Source organism: Cynara cardunculus (assembly GCF_001531365.2).
Source record: "Cynara cardunculus var. scolymus isolate 2C chromosome LG 16, CcrdV1, whole genome shotgun sequence".
NCBI classification, from domain to species: Eukaryota; Viridiplantae; Streptophyta; class Magnoliopsida; order Asterales; family Asteraceae; genus Cynara; species Cynara cardunculus.
In genome coordinates this window covers 2,731,082-2,745,294 of record NC_037543.1, presented here as the reverse complement: position 1 = coordinate 2,745,294, position 14,213 = coordinate 2,731,082, and the positions used below count along the sequence as shown (strand labels likewise).

At 35.3% G+C, this 14,213-nt stretch overlaps 2 protein-coding genes across 2 annotated transcripts in view; one reads left to right on the top strand and one right to left on the bottom strand.

The window, feature by feature from the left end:
- The first annotated feature begins 5,002 nt into the window (after positions 1 to 5,002).
- LOC112529417 (B2 protein-like) lies at positions 5,003 to 7,593 on the top strand. Its single transcript, XM_025140688.1, has 4 exons — positions 5,003 to 5,742; positions 6,421 to 6,521; positions 6,609 to 6,803; positions 7,229 to 7,593. The coding sequence occupies exons 1-4, from the start codon at positions 5,115 to 5,117 to the stop codon at positions 7,268 to 7,270; spliced, it is 966 nt and encodes a 321-aa protein (XP_024996456.1). The 5' UTR covers positions 5,003 to 5,114; the 3' UTR covers positions 7,271 to 7,593.
- Positions 7,594 to 10,997: 3,404 nt separating this feature from the next.
- LOC112528953 (F-box protein SKIP8-like) overlaps positions 10,998 to 14,213 on the bottom strand; it is a 13,066-nt gene continuing 9,850 nt past the window's right edge. Inside the window, exon 4 of the mRNA XM_025140010.1 lies at positions 10,998 to 11,384. Coding sequence (XP_024995778.1) covers positions 11,381 to 11,384 — 4 coding nt within the window. The 3' untranslated portion in view covers positions 10,998 to 11,380. The remainder of the gene's footprint in view (positions 11,385 to 14,213) is intronic.

The following is a 14,213-nucleotide window of genomic DNA, read 5'->3' as shown; positions in this document are numbered from 1 at the left end:
AACCGATCCATACCGGTCCCGGGCCGGTTCCAGTCCTTCTCCGGTCTCGGTTCCGGTCCTCCGACGATTACGGGTCGGACCGGGCCCATTTGGCCATCTCTACTGGCAAGTAAAGGATAAAGGCCCACTATCGGCTTAAGCCACCAACTTGCTAACACGTGACATGGTTATATGGGGCACGTGTCAAAAACAAATGGCAGCGGCTGCTTCACTCTATCTTAGCACCCAAGTAAACCAACCTCTCTCTTTTTTAATATTTATTTATATTTTCTAGAATAAATTTTTAAACAAATAATTAATAAAATGCTTGAATTTATAAAATATTATTATTTAAAATAATATAAAAATAAACAAACTAAAAAAAACTGAATGTGAGAAAATGATAAAAGTTTTTCATTTGTATAAAATTATAGCCTAAAAAGAATTCGTCCGAAATGACACATGTCATTCTGTCATCGATTTCAAAAAATCACAACGATTCTTACCATGGTAAGCGCTTATCGGGTAAACTGTTGCATACGATATCATTTTGGTGGACTAAAATTTTACCCCGTAGGTAATTGATAGTGTTAAATTTTACTGGTAAGCGCTTACTGTGTAAGTGTTTGGTAAACGTCCTCTTAATGTTTTAACGATCTTTATTCATTTTTTGAAAATTTAACGAATAGCGTTCTTGTGGTTTTGATTTTTAACGAGTAATACTATACCGTTGCATTTTTTTAATGAGTTGAGTTCTTATGGTTACAGTTTTTTAGTAAGTTCGGTCCTTAAGAATTCAACAATTTGGATCCCTATACCTGAATAACAGAGACCGTTAAAAACATATAGCAATATAAAACGGAACACGTAATTTACTTCTTTGAAAAAAGGGCAAATTGTATGAAAAAATAACGTACATTAACTTAATTCTTATTTTGGGTAACTCACTTTTAAAACTTTTATTTTGATACATGAGTAACCGGTTGAAGCATTAACCGGTTATCATGCTGATGTGGCTAGTGATGTGATAACTCAGTATTATTTGCTGACGTGATTAGTGATATGAATTTTTTTTAATCTAAAATTAATTTCAACCGGTTATCCGAATACTTAAATGTTTAAAACTTTACATCTTAGATACCAAAATAAAAATTTTAAAAATACATAATCTAAAATAAAAATCAAATTAAAATACACTACTTTTCTATCCAATTTATCCGTTAAAAAACAATCCACTTCTAATATTAATAGAAATTTTTTTAACGATTTAACCGATCATTTTATACAAAATTTATCCACAAACCACGGTGCGTGTGAACGAGAATCCCACTATGAATTTGACACCTTCTAGAAGGATGACCCTCGGCTTTTACTTTTCTACCCTTCTAAATAGTTTCAATTTAGCCCCCGAAGTTTCAATAGATTTACAATAAAGGATGATTACTTCTTTCCTTTAAACTTACCCATCATAAAAGTTGGTTGAGAGAAGGACTTCATAGTTATTGTCCTTCAAAACAACCATTTCTCCATTAATGAACTTCTTAATGATTAAGTTGATTATCTATTTTCATGACTTTTTTTATTAAAATCAGTAACTTCATTTAAGTGGGTTTTGATGAGTAATAAATCTGAATATGTTTCAACTGTTTATAGTTATTGCTCTATCAATGCCTTAGCCTATATTTGGTACAAAAGGTATAGACTTATCTAGAATGACCTAACCTCTCTATTTTCCGTGTATCATAATTGAACCCATATAAATCTGACTTATGGATCTAACTGACAACCAAAACCACAAAAAACGATATTACTAGCATCAACTTCTTTCACTTTTTAACCTTGACATTTTAGCTTACTGAGAATAAACCTCGAGCCTCTGGGCTCCTACCCATAGTCACCAGTTCGACTCCCTCCAAGACTACTGGGATTTTTTTTAACCTGAATATCCAACCTGCTATGCAAGTTGACTAATTTCAGAACGACCACCTGCTTTGCAGATAGCACAGAGTCACTGCATTTGAACCTCCGTGACCATAAGAGGATTTTTATTCCTTCTTGGATTTGAACATGAGATCTCCTAGTACTTTTTGATCTTTAGAGCCAAACTCAAACCAATCAGGTACCACCCTTGTGATTGACTACTGGGATTTTCCTCCAATACCTCATGGAATTTGTTGAGATGTGTGCAAGCTGTCCCAGATAACGATTGTTTAAAAAAATCTTTCATTTTTTTCTCATGTCAACCAAACGGAGCCCTTGATTACACAAACTACAGAAAACCCGTTATTGTTCTCAGATCTTTTTAACGAAAACAACAAAATTACATCAATTCCGTGACCAAAATTTTCAAAGGGTGAATCTAGCAAAACATAGATTTGAAGGGGTCATAATTGTACATAACCATAAACATGAAGTACTCAACTCTCACTTTTTTTCTCCTTTACGCGTTTTTTCCGTCACCATTTAATTCGCTCAACCACACCTATCATCCCCCCTTTCCAACTAATCCAAATCCAGAATGAGTAAATTACCTTTTTAGTCCTTATAGTTTGTTAAAAATTACAACTTCAGTCGTGTGGTTTTTGAAATTATCATTTTCATCCCTATGGTTAGCAATTCATTGTTATTTTCATTCCTGAGGCTAATTCTTACCTTTAAATGCGAGCAGGGATGGACCCACTCTACTGTATACAATGGCACGGATCACTGCTTCGTTCCTTTTTCATAGTTTAAAAAAAAATCAGTATCGCGAATGGTACCATCATATCATTTTATTGTCTACAACTGTATATATTTTGATAACTACAATGATAACACAAGTTTCACTAGGTAGAGTCGTTTCGCATGATTTTTCTCCCATCCTAGGCGCAGGTTTGAATCTTGTTTATATCATTTTTTAGTTTTTAGCTTTTAATTTCAGATTTATTGTGTTTCTAAAAAATTTTGCAACAAAAAAACTTGAACATAAGACCTCACCTATAAAAAAAAACAAAAAACTAACCAACAAACAAATGTAGATTTTGTGACAAATATCCATTTTTTTATTAACTTGGATATCCAACCCGCTATGCAAGCTGGCTAATTCGAGGGCGACCATCTGCTTTGCAGATAGCTCGAAGTCACCGCATTTGAACCTCCTTGGCCACAAGAGGATTTTTATTTCTTCTTGGATTTAAACCTGGGATCTCCTGGTACTTTTGACCTATAAGGAAATAACCTTAAATGAGTTTTTAATTGAAATATCATGACTTACTGACCTATATAAGAAAAAAAAGAGCTTTATACTCATAAGAAGATCATGAATTTAGTTAAAATTTTATTGAAGGTTATATATCTAAAAATCTCTCGAAATGGTGCCACTAATTAAAAAGAATTTTGGGCCCGCCTCTGAGTACGAGTGACAAAAACAACAAGTATTTGTAAATCACAAAGACGAAAAAGAACAATAAATTGTAAATCTTATGAACGAAACAACAATAAAACTGTAAACCATAGTAGGGTGTATAAAACCCAAGTGATCAAAAAACTGAACCAAAATTGAGGTGTTTGTGTAAAACCTGAATGCCTTAAAATTCGAAAATCCGAAACCGATATTTGGAGGGATATTTAGGTTCCGGTAAGGTATGATTTTTGGCTACCTAACCTGTCTGAAAACCCGAAATCTACATATATAATACTAATACAAATATATTTATTTATGTAATTATCTTTGGCGAATCCTAATTCCTAATTGGCAGTACTCTTTTCTAATTGCTTAACTTACTGTTGGTTTCACCGATACTATCAACCAACTGAATATATATATATATATATATATATATATATGAGGTAGGTTAATACTAGGATAATACTTTATTTAAGAAAATAAGAGAATGATCAAATTACGTATAAAATCACATGTGATTTTATATTAACAGTAAAAAAATGTGCGAGAGACCGAATCAAAGACGGTATCGATGCAATTTCCATCTTTTCTTTAGCAGGAAAATCTCTTTGGGAGCTGTAGTAGCAGTTAACGGTAAGCGATAGGGGAGGTGAGGCTAGAGGAAAGGAGCAAACCCTACGTCTAATCACCGATACTTGGACCTGCTTGGGGACTAATTGGTTCCCCTTAGGTGGATTGGTCCCAGCAAGGCTATTTGTCTACATGGCTCTAGCTGTAGGCCTTTTGCTTTGGGCTATCTTCTTTTTTCTCGTTCTATGCCTTGTGGCAAGGTCGTGTGAATCACAGGTGATTTTGTATGGGATGTTAGTATAAAATCACATGTGGTTCGATCATTCTCTTAATTTCTTAAATACGTATCATTCGCGTATAAACACTACTCTATTGAACATAACTATACCCAAACTTGTCCGACCCAACCTGAAACCCAGCTAACCCGAAAGCAAAATTTCAGGTTTGGTTTCCATAAACAAAATTCGATCGAATTGTATCTTTTTGAATTGCAGACCTCAGTTGTTATGCTTTGAGCTCTATAAGCATCTTTAAGAGGCTCCCAGCATAACACCGTTATACCCACTGCTCTTACACTAACAAAAATAAGTCAATCGTTTTAGTTTCCCCACCAGTACCCTCCCAACCCACTCGATACACCTCTAAACAATAGGAGTGAACCACAAGGGTGGTGCCTGATTGGTTTGAGCTTGACTCCAAAGGTCAAAGTAACAAGAGGTCTCATGTTCAAATCCAAGGAGGAATAAAAATCCCCTTGTGGCCACGGAGGTTCAAATGCGATGACTCCGGGCTATCTACAAAGCAGGTGATCGCCCTGGGATTAGTCAGCTCGCATAACGGGTTGGATATCGAGGTTAATAAAAAAAAAACAATAGGAGTGAAAATTGTAATTTTAAAAAATACAGGGACTAAAAGTGTAATTTAGTCTAGAAGCTTTAAAGAATCCTTCAATTTTCAACATACACCTTTGACAAATTTACACGCAATCCCCTTTAATTCCCACCTTCATTTCTGCGAAATTTCGTCGATTTGCCATCTATATATCTCACCGCTTTCTGTTTGTACTTTCTTCTTCATATAAACCTTCACCCACTTCACCATTTCCCCCAGATCTCACCATTTTTTGCATACAGATTCAATCGATTCCATCTGGGTATCAAGAAATTTGCAGTCTTAAATCATGGAAAACAACAATCAATCGTCTTTTTGGCAGTTCAGTGATCAGCTTCGTGTTCAGAGCAACAATCTGAATCTATCCCTCAACGATTCTATCTGGAGCACCTCCTACGTCTCCAAACGGCCGGAAAAAGAACGCCGGAACTTCGATATTCGTGTTGGTGGCGATTTCATCAACTCCGCCACAGTCAACGGCAACAGTTCCGGCGGGTCAAACTCGGATTTTAATGGGTTTAACTTCGATTGGAAGATCGGATCGAGTAATCAGAACCAGGTTGGTGATTTTGGGATTAATGGTGGGTTTAATAAAGGAATTTATTCAAAACCCAGTTTGAACTTTGGTGTAAACAATGGTAATTTTGAGAAAAATGGGTTTAAGAAAGACGGGAAATTCGGGATCGGAAAAAATGGCGAAGATGATCATCAGATTTTTGGGGGCAAACATGGGAAGAACAAGAAGAACAGCAACAATTCGAACAATAACGAAAAGGATAACAGTAAGAACAGTGTCGATAAGCGATTCAAGACCTTGCCGCCATCGGAATCTCTGCCGAGAAACGAGACCGTCGGCGGGTATATCTTCGTCTGCAACAACGATACAATGCAAGAGAATCTTAAAAGACAGCTTTTTGGTAAGTTTTTTTTGATGTTTTCTTACTTGGATTTGATCGAATTTGCATCTGTTTTGTGGGTTTTTGTTTTGATTATGGAAAATCTAGTTTTTGGTGGTTAGATTGATGATGGTTTCAAGATTTTAGGGTTTGAAAAAATTGGGGGTTTTCAGTAGAATCGAACTTCATAACCATTTAAATTGGAACATGGGGGATCTTGAGGCTTGTTTGTTAGCAGTTTAATCAGCTTAATAGGACTCGCAGATTATTCAATCAGCCATATATATAACTGTTTGGTAGTGGTATTAGTGACGTCAAATTTACCTCTTAGCCATTTCTCTTTCGCAGTTTACAAAATGTCACTATCCCCGCAATATCTCAACGAGTTGTAAAAAAAATGATCCGCAAGTACAACTAGATCTAAATAAATTAGGGTCTGTTTGGCGGTTGCTGAATGGTTTGGTACAGAATAATTAAGCTACCAACACTACCATCAATGTGCTTAATTTTCTTCTTAATTGGTAAAAGTCCCGGTTTGATTAGCCGTTAGCCAGCTTATTAGCTACAGACACTATTGTAAATGTGCCTAATTTTCTACATAATTTGGTAAAAAACCCTTTTCGATTAGCCATCAGCTAGCTTATCAGCTACCGACACTACTGTAAATGTGCCTAATTTCGTCTTAAATTGATGTTCTAGGCTTACCGCCACGCTACCGAGACTCCGTTCGACAAATCACACCGGGTCTGCCCCTTTTTCTTTACAACTACTCCACCCATCAACTTCATGGTGTCTTTGAGGTATTAATCTCATCCATTCTTAAAAAAATTCAACTATAATTTTGAAAAAAAGATGGAATATTAACACAAACCGGTTTCGTGATTTAGGCTGCGAGTTTTGGTGGAACCAACATCGATCCGTCCGCTTGGGAAGACAAGAAGAACCCCGGGGAATCACGGTTTCCCGCTCAGGTGCGAGTTATGACGAGGAAAGTAGCCGAGCCATTAGAAGAGGACTCTTTCAGGCCGATTCTTCACCACTACGATGGCCCTAAGTTTCGCCTTGAACTCAACATCCCAGAGGTAAACTCGGTTTTTACCCCCTTGGTTCTCGATATCATCATTCTTCTCTTGTAAACGTGGGAGTCCGGGCCAACTTGTGCGCGCTTGGACTAATCCCATGCAGGCATTGGAGATAACTGTCGGTAAAATCTCTCACACCAGGGTGCGTTGGTACGTGAGACATCATGGTACAAGATAATACTAAAACTTGTTGTCCAATGTTTGGCTCGACATTAGACCGAGTAGCGCAAAAACACATTTTTGTCCGACTCACGTCCTATCCCGTCTTGTCCAAGTCTAAAATCGCGTCAAACATGGAACAAGAAGTTTTTATACTGTCATGTCTGTAAACGCACCTGGTGGCACGGAGATTTGAACCGGCAAGACCTAGCCTTTATTTGCCAACAGTCGTTGACAACTAACAAATACCGGTTTCTTTATTGCAGGCGCTCTCACTTTTGGACATATTCGAAGAGAACAAGAACTGAAATGCGTTGTAGGAGACGATGAGCGGGAAAAGAGGAAGAAGGTCGAACGGGTGGTTTTCTTTTGGATGAGCGATATGTTTTATGGAGGTTTTGGGGAAGGCGAGATGTGTGAAATCATATATATATATATATATATACGTAACTATAATATATATATGTTTATATCGAGCTTAAGGGTTCTATGTAGCGTAGAAAGTACCAAGTGTTTGTAATACGGGATGTGTAGCCATGAAGACGGTAACGGCAATGGTCCCTTCTCAGTCGTGTACGATACAAACTCGAAACAAATAAACAAACTACAATACAAGCTTTATTTATGTGTCGATTCATGTTATTTGAAAGCGAGATTGTTGAACATTTTGTAAGTTGTCGACGTAAAAGGGGTAACGGCCGTAAGGTGTTGCCGCTACTATTCGACAATGGTTAGACGTATTTTCTTCCTTGTATACGTATGAGGAGGTTTAAACAAGAACATTAATCAAATAAAATAGCACAAAACGGTCAAATCACATACAAAATCACATATGATTTTACTCTAACGATCAACATGGTCCACAACCTTAGTTCGCTGGGCAAAATCGTGTGAATCACATGTGATTTTACACGTAATTTCAGTATAAAATCATATGTGATTCAATTGTTTTCTTATTCTTTTATTTGATTATTGTTCTCAACTGAATCCGACTCTCTCTCTTTATATATATATATATATATATATATATATGTTGGAAACACGTGTTTTTTGAAGTATACACCTTTCAGAAGTATCAATACCGTCACATGAATTGTAAATGCATGAATGTGATGTACCAAAAAATCCGCATTTCCTAATGGAATAGGTAATAAAGCCACCTTGCCATTCACTGCTACTAAATCACTGCCCCCCAAGTTAAACTGGTGCTTGCTGTTGTACCAGCTAAAGCGTGGGTGTTTTGTATCCATTGAGCGAAGACGAGTTGTAATCGGATATCTAAAAATATTAACGGGGTTTCACAAATTCTAATATGGTATCAGAACCGTTGTCCCTCACTTGCCTAATTACAAAAGATTAGAAAACGTACGCCGTTTCGTTCGTTCCATATTTACTCGTTCTCCCTCATGTAACTTGTGGGAGTTGGTCAAGATCATTCTTCTTACCTTATCTTTCTACTTTTTCATATAATACTCGTGAAGAGGTCAAAGAACATATAGTTTTCCTGCCTCTTAAATTCATTGAATAATAACGTTTTTAGTCGATTCAACAGAGCGCAATCAATAATGCTCGTGAAATGGTCAAATTGAACTTGGTCAACATTGTATGATTAAATCAGTCTATTCACAAGTATTCAGATATTTTTAGTAGAAACCTGTATATATATATATATATATATATATATATATTATGGTTGTAGGTTGAATGGTTGATCTACCATCTCCATGAGTGAATGAATAAGTGGTTGAGGTTGTGGTGGGTTGGTGTGACACATATTTAGACTTTGAACAAGTCTCCATGCCACCAACCAAACCATATCTTGATTCTTTTTTGTAACACAAAATTGGCATCAAATATTATTTGTGTTTGTTGTGATGTCACATTTGGCCTATCTTTTCTTCCCAATCTTTCTTGGATCATTGGATTTGTAATTTTTTTAATATATAATATTTATATACAACAAATAAAATAAATAATTCATACATTTTTTTCAGTTTTGGTGAGGTTTGAATCTTTGACCTTCTAAGAAGCCAAAGACTCATATATCACTAGGTCAAAAGCCCTTTAGTTGAATTTGTACTTCTTGGTCATGAAAATACCCTGCCATAAAATGTTAACCGTTTGAGCATTTAATCAAAGAAAATTGACCAAATAATTTATCTTTTCGACTAAATTCACTTTTTTACTATTTTTTAATCGAATTTTTATTTTAACGGAAACTTATGCAAATTCTTTATGAATTTATGTGAACTCGATTTTCAAACTAAAAGAAAAAGAAAGAAAAATCTTTACACAAATTTACGTACCGATCCACGCTTCATAATTTGCATAAGAACAAAATGCGCGAAATAACAACTACTTTTACAAATTTTCTTACTATAGGATTGTACTTTCAGTTTTTTTTATTACAACAATATACTTTCAAAATATTTTTTATTAGAACATCGTACTTTCAAAAAGTTACCCGTTATAGTATTGGGTAACATGTTACTTTTTGAACAAGTTTTTCTTTGTTGACGTGTCAAACATAAGATGACATGGAATCCACATAGGATAACCTGTTACACATGAAAAATTCACGAAATAGCAACCTACTTCTACAAAATTTCTTATAATAGCATTGTACTTTCAGTTTTTTTATTTATTAAAACAATATACTTTCAAATATTTTTTATTAAGGTATCATACTTTCAAAATTTTACCCGTTATAGCAATGGGTAACCTGTTACCTTTTGAACATGTTTTTTTTGTTGGCGTGTCATGTCAAACTTATAATATCAGTAATTAAACATGTTTACAAAAAATCACCATTTCACGAATAAAAATATTCATCAAAAACCATTTACAAAAGATCACTACTTCATGAATAAACACATGTTTACGCATAGGCTTTACGCAAATGCGTGAACACCTAAAATGAAATTTCGGTTCCAAAAATGGTTGAAAAATGAATATGGTTAGGGAGATTAATTATTTTGGTCAATTTCTCTTTATAATTAAGGGTCCGTTTGGTTTGACAAGATCCAGATCTCTCATACACATTTCGTCAAACCTAACGAACTCTTAACTATGGAATTGGAGGCTTGTAAGATTTGAAATGGAATTGAATTCCATTCTTTTACAAACATTGTTTGGTTTCCAAAGATTTGGAACGGAATTGAATTTTTTGTAAATAATGGTTTGTTTTGGTAAGATTTGGAAGCAAATAAGAGATTAGGGCAGATTTGATGAAAGAGGTGGGAAAGAGAGACGATGGAAACAATTGAAATCCACGGAATTTGGGATTTCTAAATCCATCGGGCGTACGATTTCATTGAAATCCCAAGTTGAAACTTTCCTTCAAACCAAACATATGATTGGAATGAAATTCAACTATAAGTCCTTCCAAATCCTACATACCAGAAGGCCATAACTAACCACAAGGGTGGTGCCTGATTGGTTTGAGCTTGACTCCAAATGTCAAAAGTACAAGGAGGCCTCAGGTTCAAATCCAATGAGGAATAAAAAATCCCCTTGTGGCCACGGATGTTCAAATGCGGTGACTCCAAGCTATCTACAAAGCAGATGGTCGTCCTGGGATTAGTCGGCTCACATAGCGGGTTGGATATCCAGGTTAATAAAAAAAAGGCCACAACTCTTTAGGCCTTGGGATTAACAATCTCATACTTGAGTTGACAACAAATACAAAATAAAATCCGTTCAACTTAACAAGTCAAACTCAGTAACACCAATGTTTAACTGAATTCTTTTGCAAACTCTATTAAATTTATTGACTCGAGTTTAATCCATATAAATCATACAATCAAAATATAAAAAAAATAACGAGTTCAAGTCCATAAACAAGCTTATAAAGCTTGAATTTTATTTCATTAAACGAGCATCGAATTTAAGCTCAAAAATTAAAAAAAATATTCGAGTCTGATATTATTCTCTTGAACTGAACCCAAACCACTTGCTACTCGACTCGACATGTGAACACCCTTACACAAAAACATCAAACCAAAGGGCCTTTGGCCTAATGGTATCTAAGCCTCTTGTCTTCTAGAAGATCAGGGATTCAAACATCACCAATAATGAGAAGGGTGTGTGAGTTTATTTGTTGCAATTGTTATATATAAAATATATTATATACTTAAAAAAACATCAATTCAAGCATCTCCAAACCACATAAAATAGAGCCAAAATTCTAAAAGTTGGAAAAAAAAAGAACATACAGATGAAAGATATACTTTTACCCAGATATTTTTTTAGTGGGTGCACGTAGACCGACCTGAAAACCAACGGTTCCCCCAAAAAAGATATCAAGGTCTCAGTAATCTCTTTATAAGTCGCCAGTTCAAGTCTCCTCAGGACCACTAGAGATTTTCATAACTGATATCTTCACAGCCCCCATAGGATTAGTCGATATACATGCAAACCTACCTGAACACCCATCAGGAAAAAAAAACCTCTTGTGGTGGTTGTTGATGTTGCATCTCTATCGTCAGCTCAAAAAGGGGCTTGAGACGATAGGGGAGCGTTTCTAGATAACTCTAAAAGCGGGCATATATAATCGAACAATTATATTTATATATAATATCCGTGTTTCGTTAACTCGTACAAATTGGGTTAAGTAAATTTTTGGTAGAATTATGCATAACATAGTTGTACCCTATGTTATACCAACTTGTACTTTAGACGAGTTTTGCGTCAAAAATGAGTTTATATCTAATTTGACGTAAAAGTTGAGAATATAGACTTGAAGGGTCAAAACCCCCAAATAGTTAAACTATATACATATATATATAAATTAAATAAAAAAAAGAAAAAAAAATTATATATATACATGCATGTGTTAATGGCGGTATCACCGCCGCCATTCTCAATCTCTCGCCTATTTTTCTCTCTTTAAAAACTTTCGTCTTCTCTCTAAATTTCACGTCAAGTGACTAAGGGGATCGAGGCAACAATTATATATTCGGAATCCACTCTACGAACCCTTCTTAAAGGTATAAGTTTCATTAAGGTGTTTATTTTAGGGTTATTTAGACCGGTTTATAAACTGTGTTTATATCTAAGTTTACGGATTGATATTGTCAAAATTATGATATATTTGATGTTTATGATGCTAGTACTGGTTATATTGATGTAGAAATAAAAAGGGTATATTATAGTTTCAATATGGTTAGATTGTGGGTAAATGTTTAACCGTACACCAATTGTTCGGTTAAATGTCGGAAGGAGTAAAAATGCATGATTAAGCTTAGGTTAATGACCATTGGACTTGTTTTACTGTTTAGTATGTTGGAGTACGTTTATAGCATGTAAATATAACAAATCATGAAAGTTGGATTATAAAAGTTAGTCGGGAATTACGGAATCGAATTTTACCSACAATGTAACTCCCGTACTTTGACAGTGTATAACTCACAAACCGTAAGTCGGATTAAGCTCGTATTTTGCAGTCAGGAAGATCATACTGCATACTACAACTTTCATTAAGGGTCAAAATTTCAGTTATGACTCTAAGTGGCTCGAAACAGTGTGTTTTTGGGGCTGTTTACACTGTATCTGCGATTAATTTACAGTTTTGTAAAATTCATATAAAATAGATGGATGATCCAAATGAGAAGATTTCAAAACCAATAGACTCGTATGTTACCAACCTACAACTTTCGTTTACACAATATCATCTAAGATAAAAATGCTTAGAAATAAGAAGGTCGGAAACGGTTGGATCGAAAGAGAATAATACTAAGTTTTACGTTTGAGTTTTCAATTCGTATCCAGCTGTCCTTCTTGAGGTCTACGTTGTTTAAATAGATTAAGACTCAAGTAATTTTATTAGAATAGTTATATTATGGTTTCTATGTTTTATAAATAGTAACCGTTTATGCATTCGTTAGGCACGCGGACAAATCAAACTTGATCGTGAATTTTCGTTTGATCGTTCGTTAATTGTCAAATTAGGTTAAAATACGGATTTCATATCTCACTTGACACGGGGATAGCCATTTGCGTAAGGCTTCCTAATCCGGATAATCTGTGATAAATTCCGAATAATTTGTTTTGAATTTCCTTTATGCTTATCAAATGTTATTGAACTTTGTTTCCTTTTGAACTACGACTTATATATTCTTATTCGGAGTATGGATCATTGTGATCACTTGACTTGTTTTATTGCTTTAATTGTGAAACATTTTACTATAGACTCAATAACTGGAACACCGGTATTGAGATGTTTCTATGGTGACTAAAACGATCATGGCGTCCTTATTTTTATAGTCCTTAAAAGTGGACTTGATTATGTACCGGTCGAATAGAGGGCGTATGGATCGATCCTAGGAACCATTATGGGATATTGAATTATGGCCGTGGTTAAATCCACGGAGAGGATTGCTGTGTTGTGCTCACACCCCTTTCCTCACTTGTGCCTGAATGGACTGATCATCCTTTGTGAACAATGCGTCCTTGTGATGCGGTTTGGTTTTCGGACCCTTGATATGCTTTTGGGGCATTTTGACTTTCTTTTGGATTATCACTTGGTTTTATAAATTGCTTTTGAACTTGTTATCTCATATTCATTGTTTAGTTACATTATCATCCGTTCACTGAGCATTAAGCCCAGCCGAGATTTTCTTGTCCTCGGCAGGTACATGACTTAGCAGGGATTTTGGGATGAGAGCTTCGGAGATGACAATATTGAAGATAACTCATACTTTTGTTTAAACTTTTGATGACTATTGTAGATATACTGATATTTTGGGACCGTATTTTGAGACACGTTATCTCCGTTTGTGGTTATGTAATTATCTTTTGGTAAATTGTATTAGCCGCTCTGGTTTATATAGCACGTTGTTTGTTTATTCCAATTGTGGCATCTCCCGTCTTTGACCACGCGGGATGAGGGTGTTACAAGTTGTGGTATCAGAGCTATAGGTTATATGATCTTGTAGTACAATTTAGGTTTGATCTGTGAGGAATGGGTAGAACTATCCTAAGCCTTATACATGTTATCTATTTGAAATCTCGTATGCTTTGTTTCTTTTTGAAATTAATCGAGCAAATGGTTTCCTATTATTTRTGTTAGTTCCAAATGYCGCCAAGAAGAATACCGGCRATAACAGATAGACCTAGAAGAAGCCGAACTGGGTCTGAAAATGAAACAAATCCTCCGCCAACAACTCAATTTGATCCTAACGTGATGGCAACTGTCCAACAAACAATTACCGATATGCTACGAGGTATTATAGCACAGACGGTGGAATCATT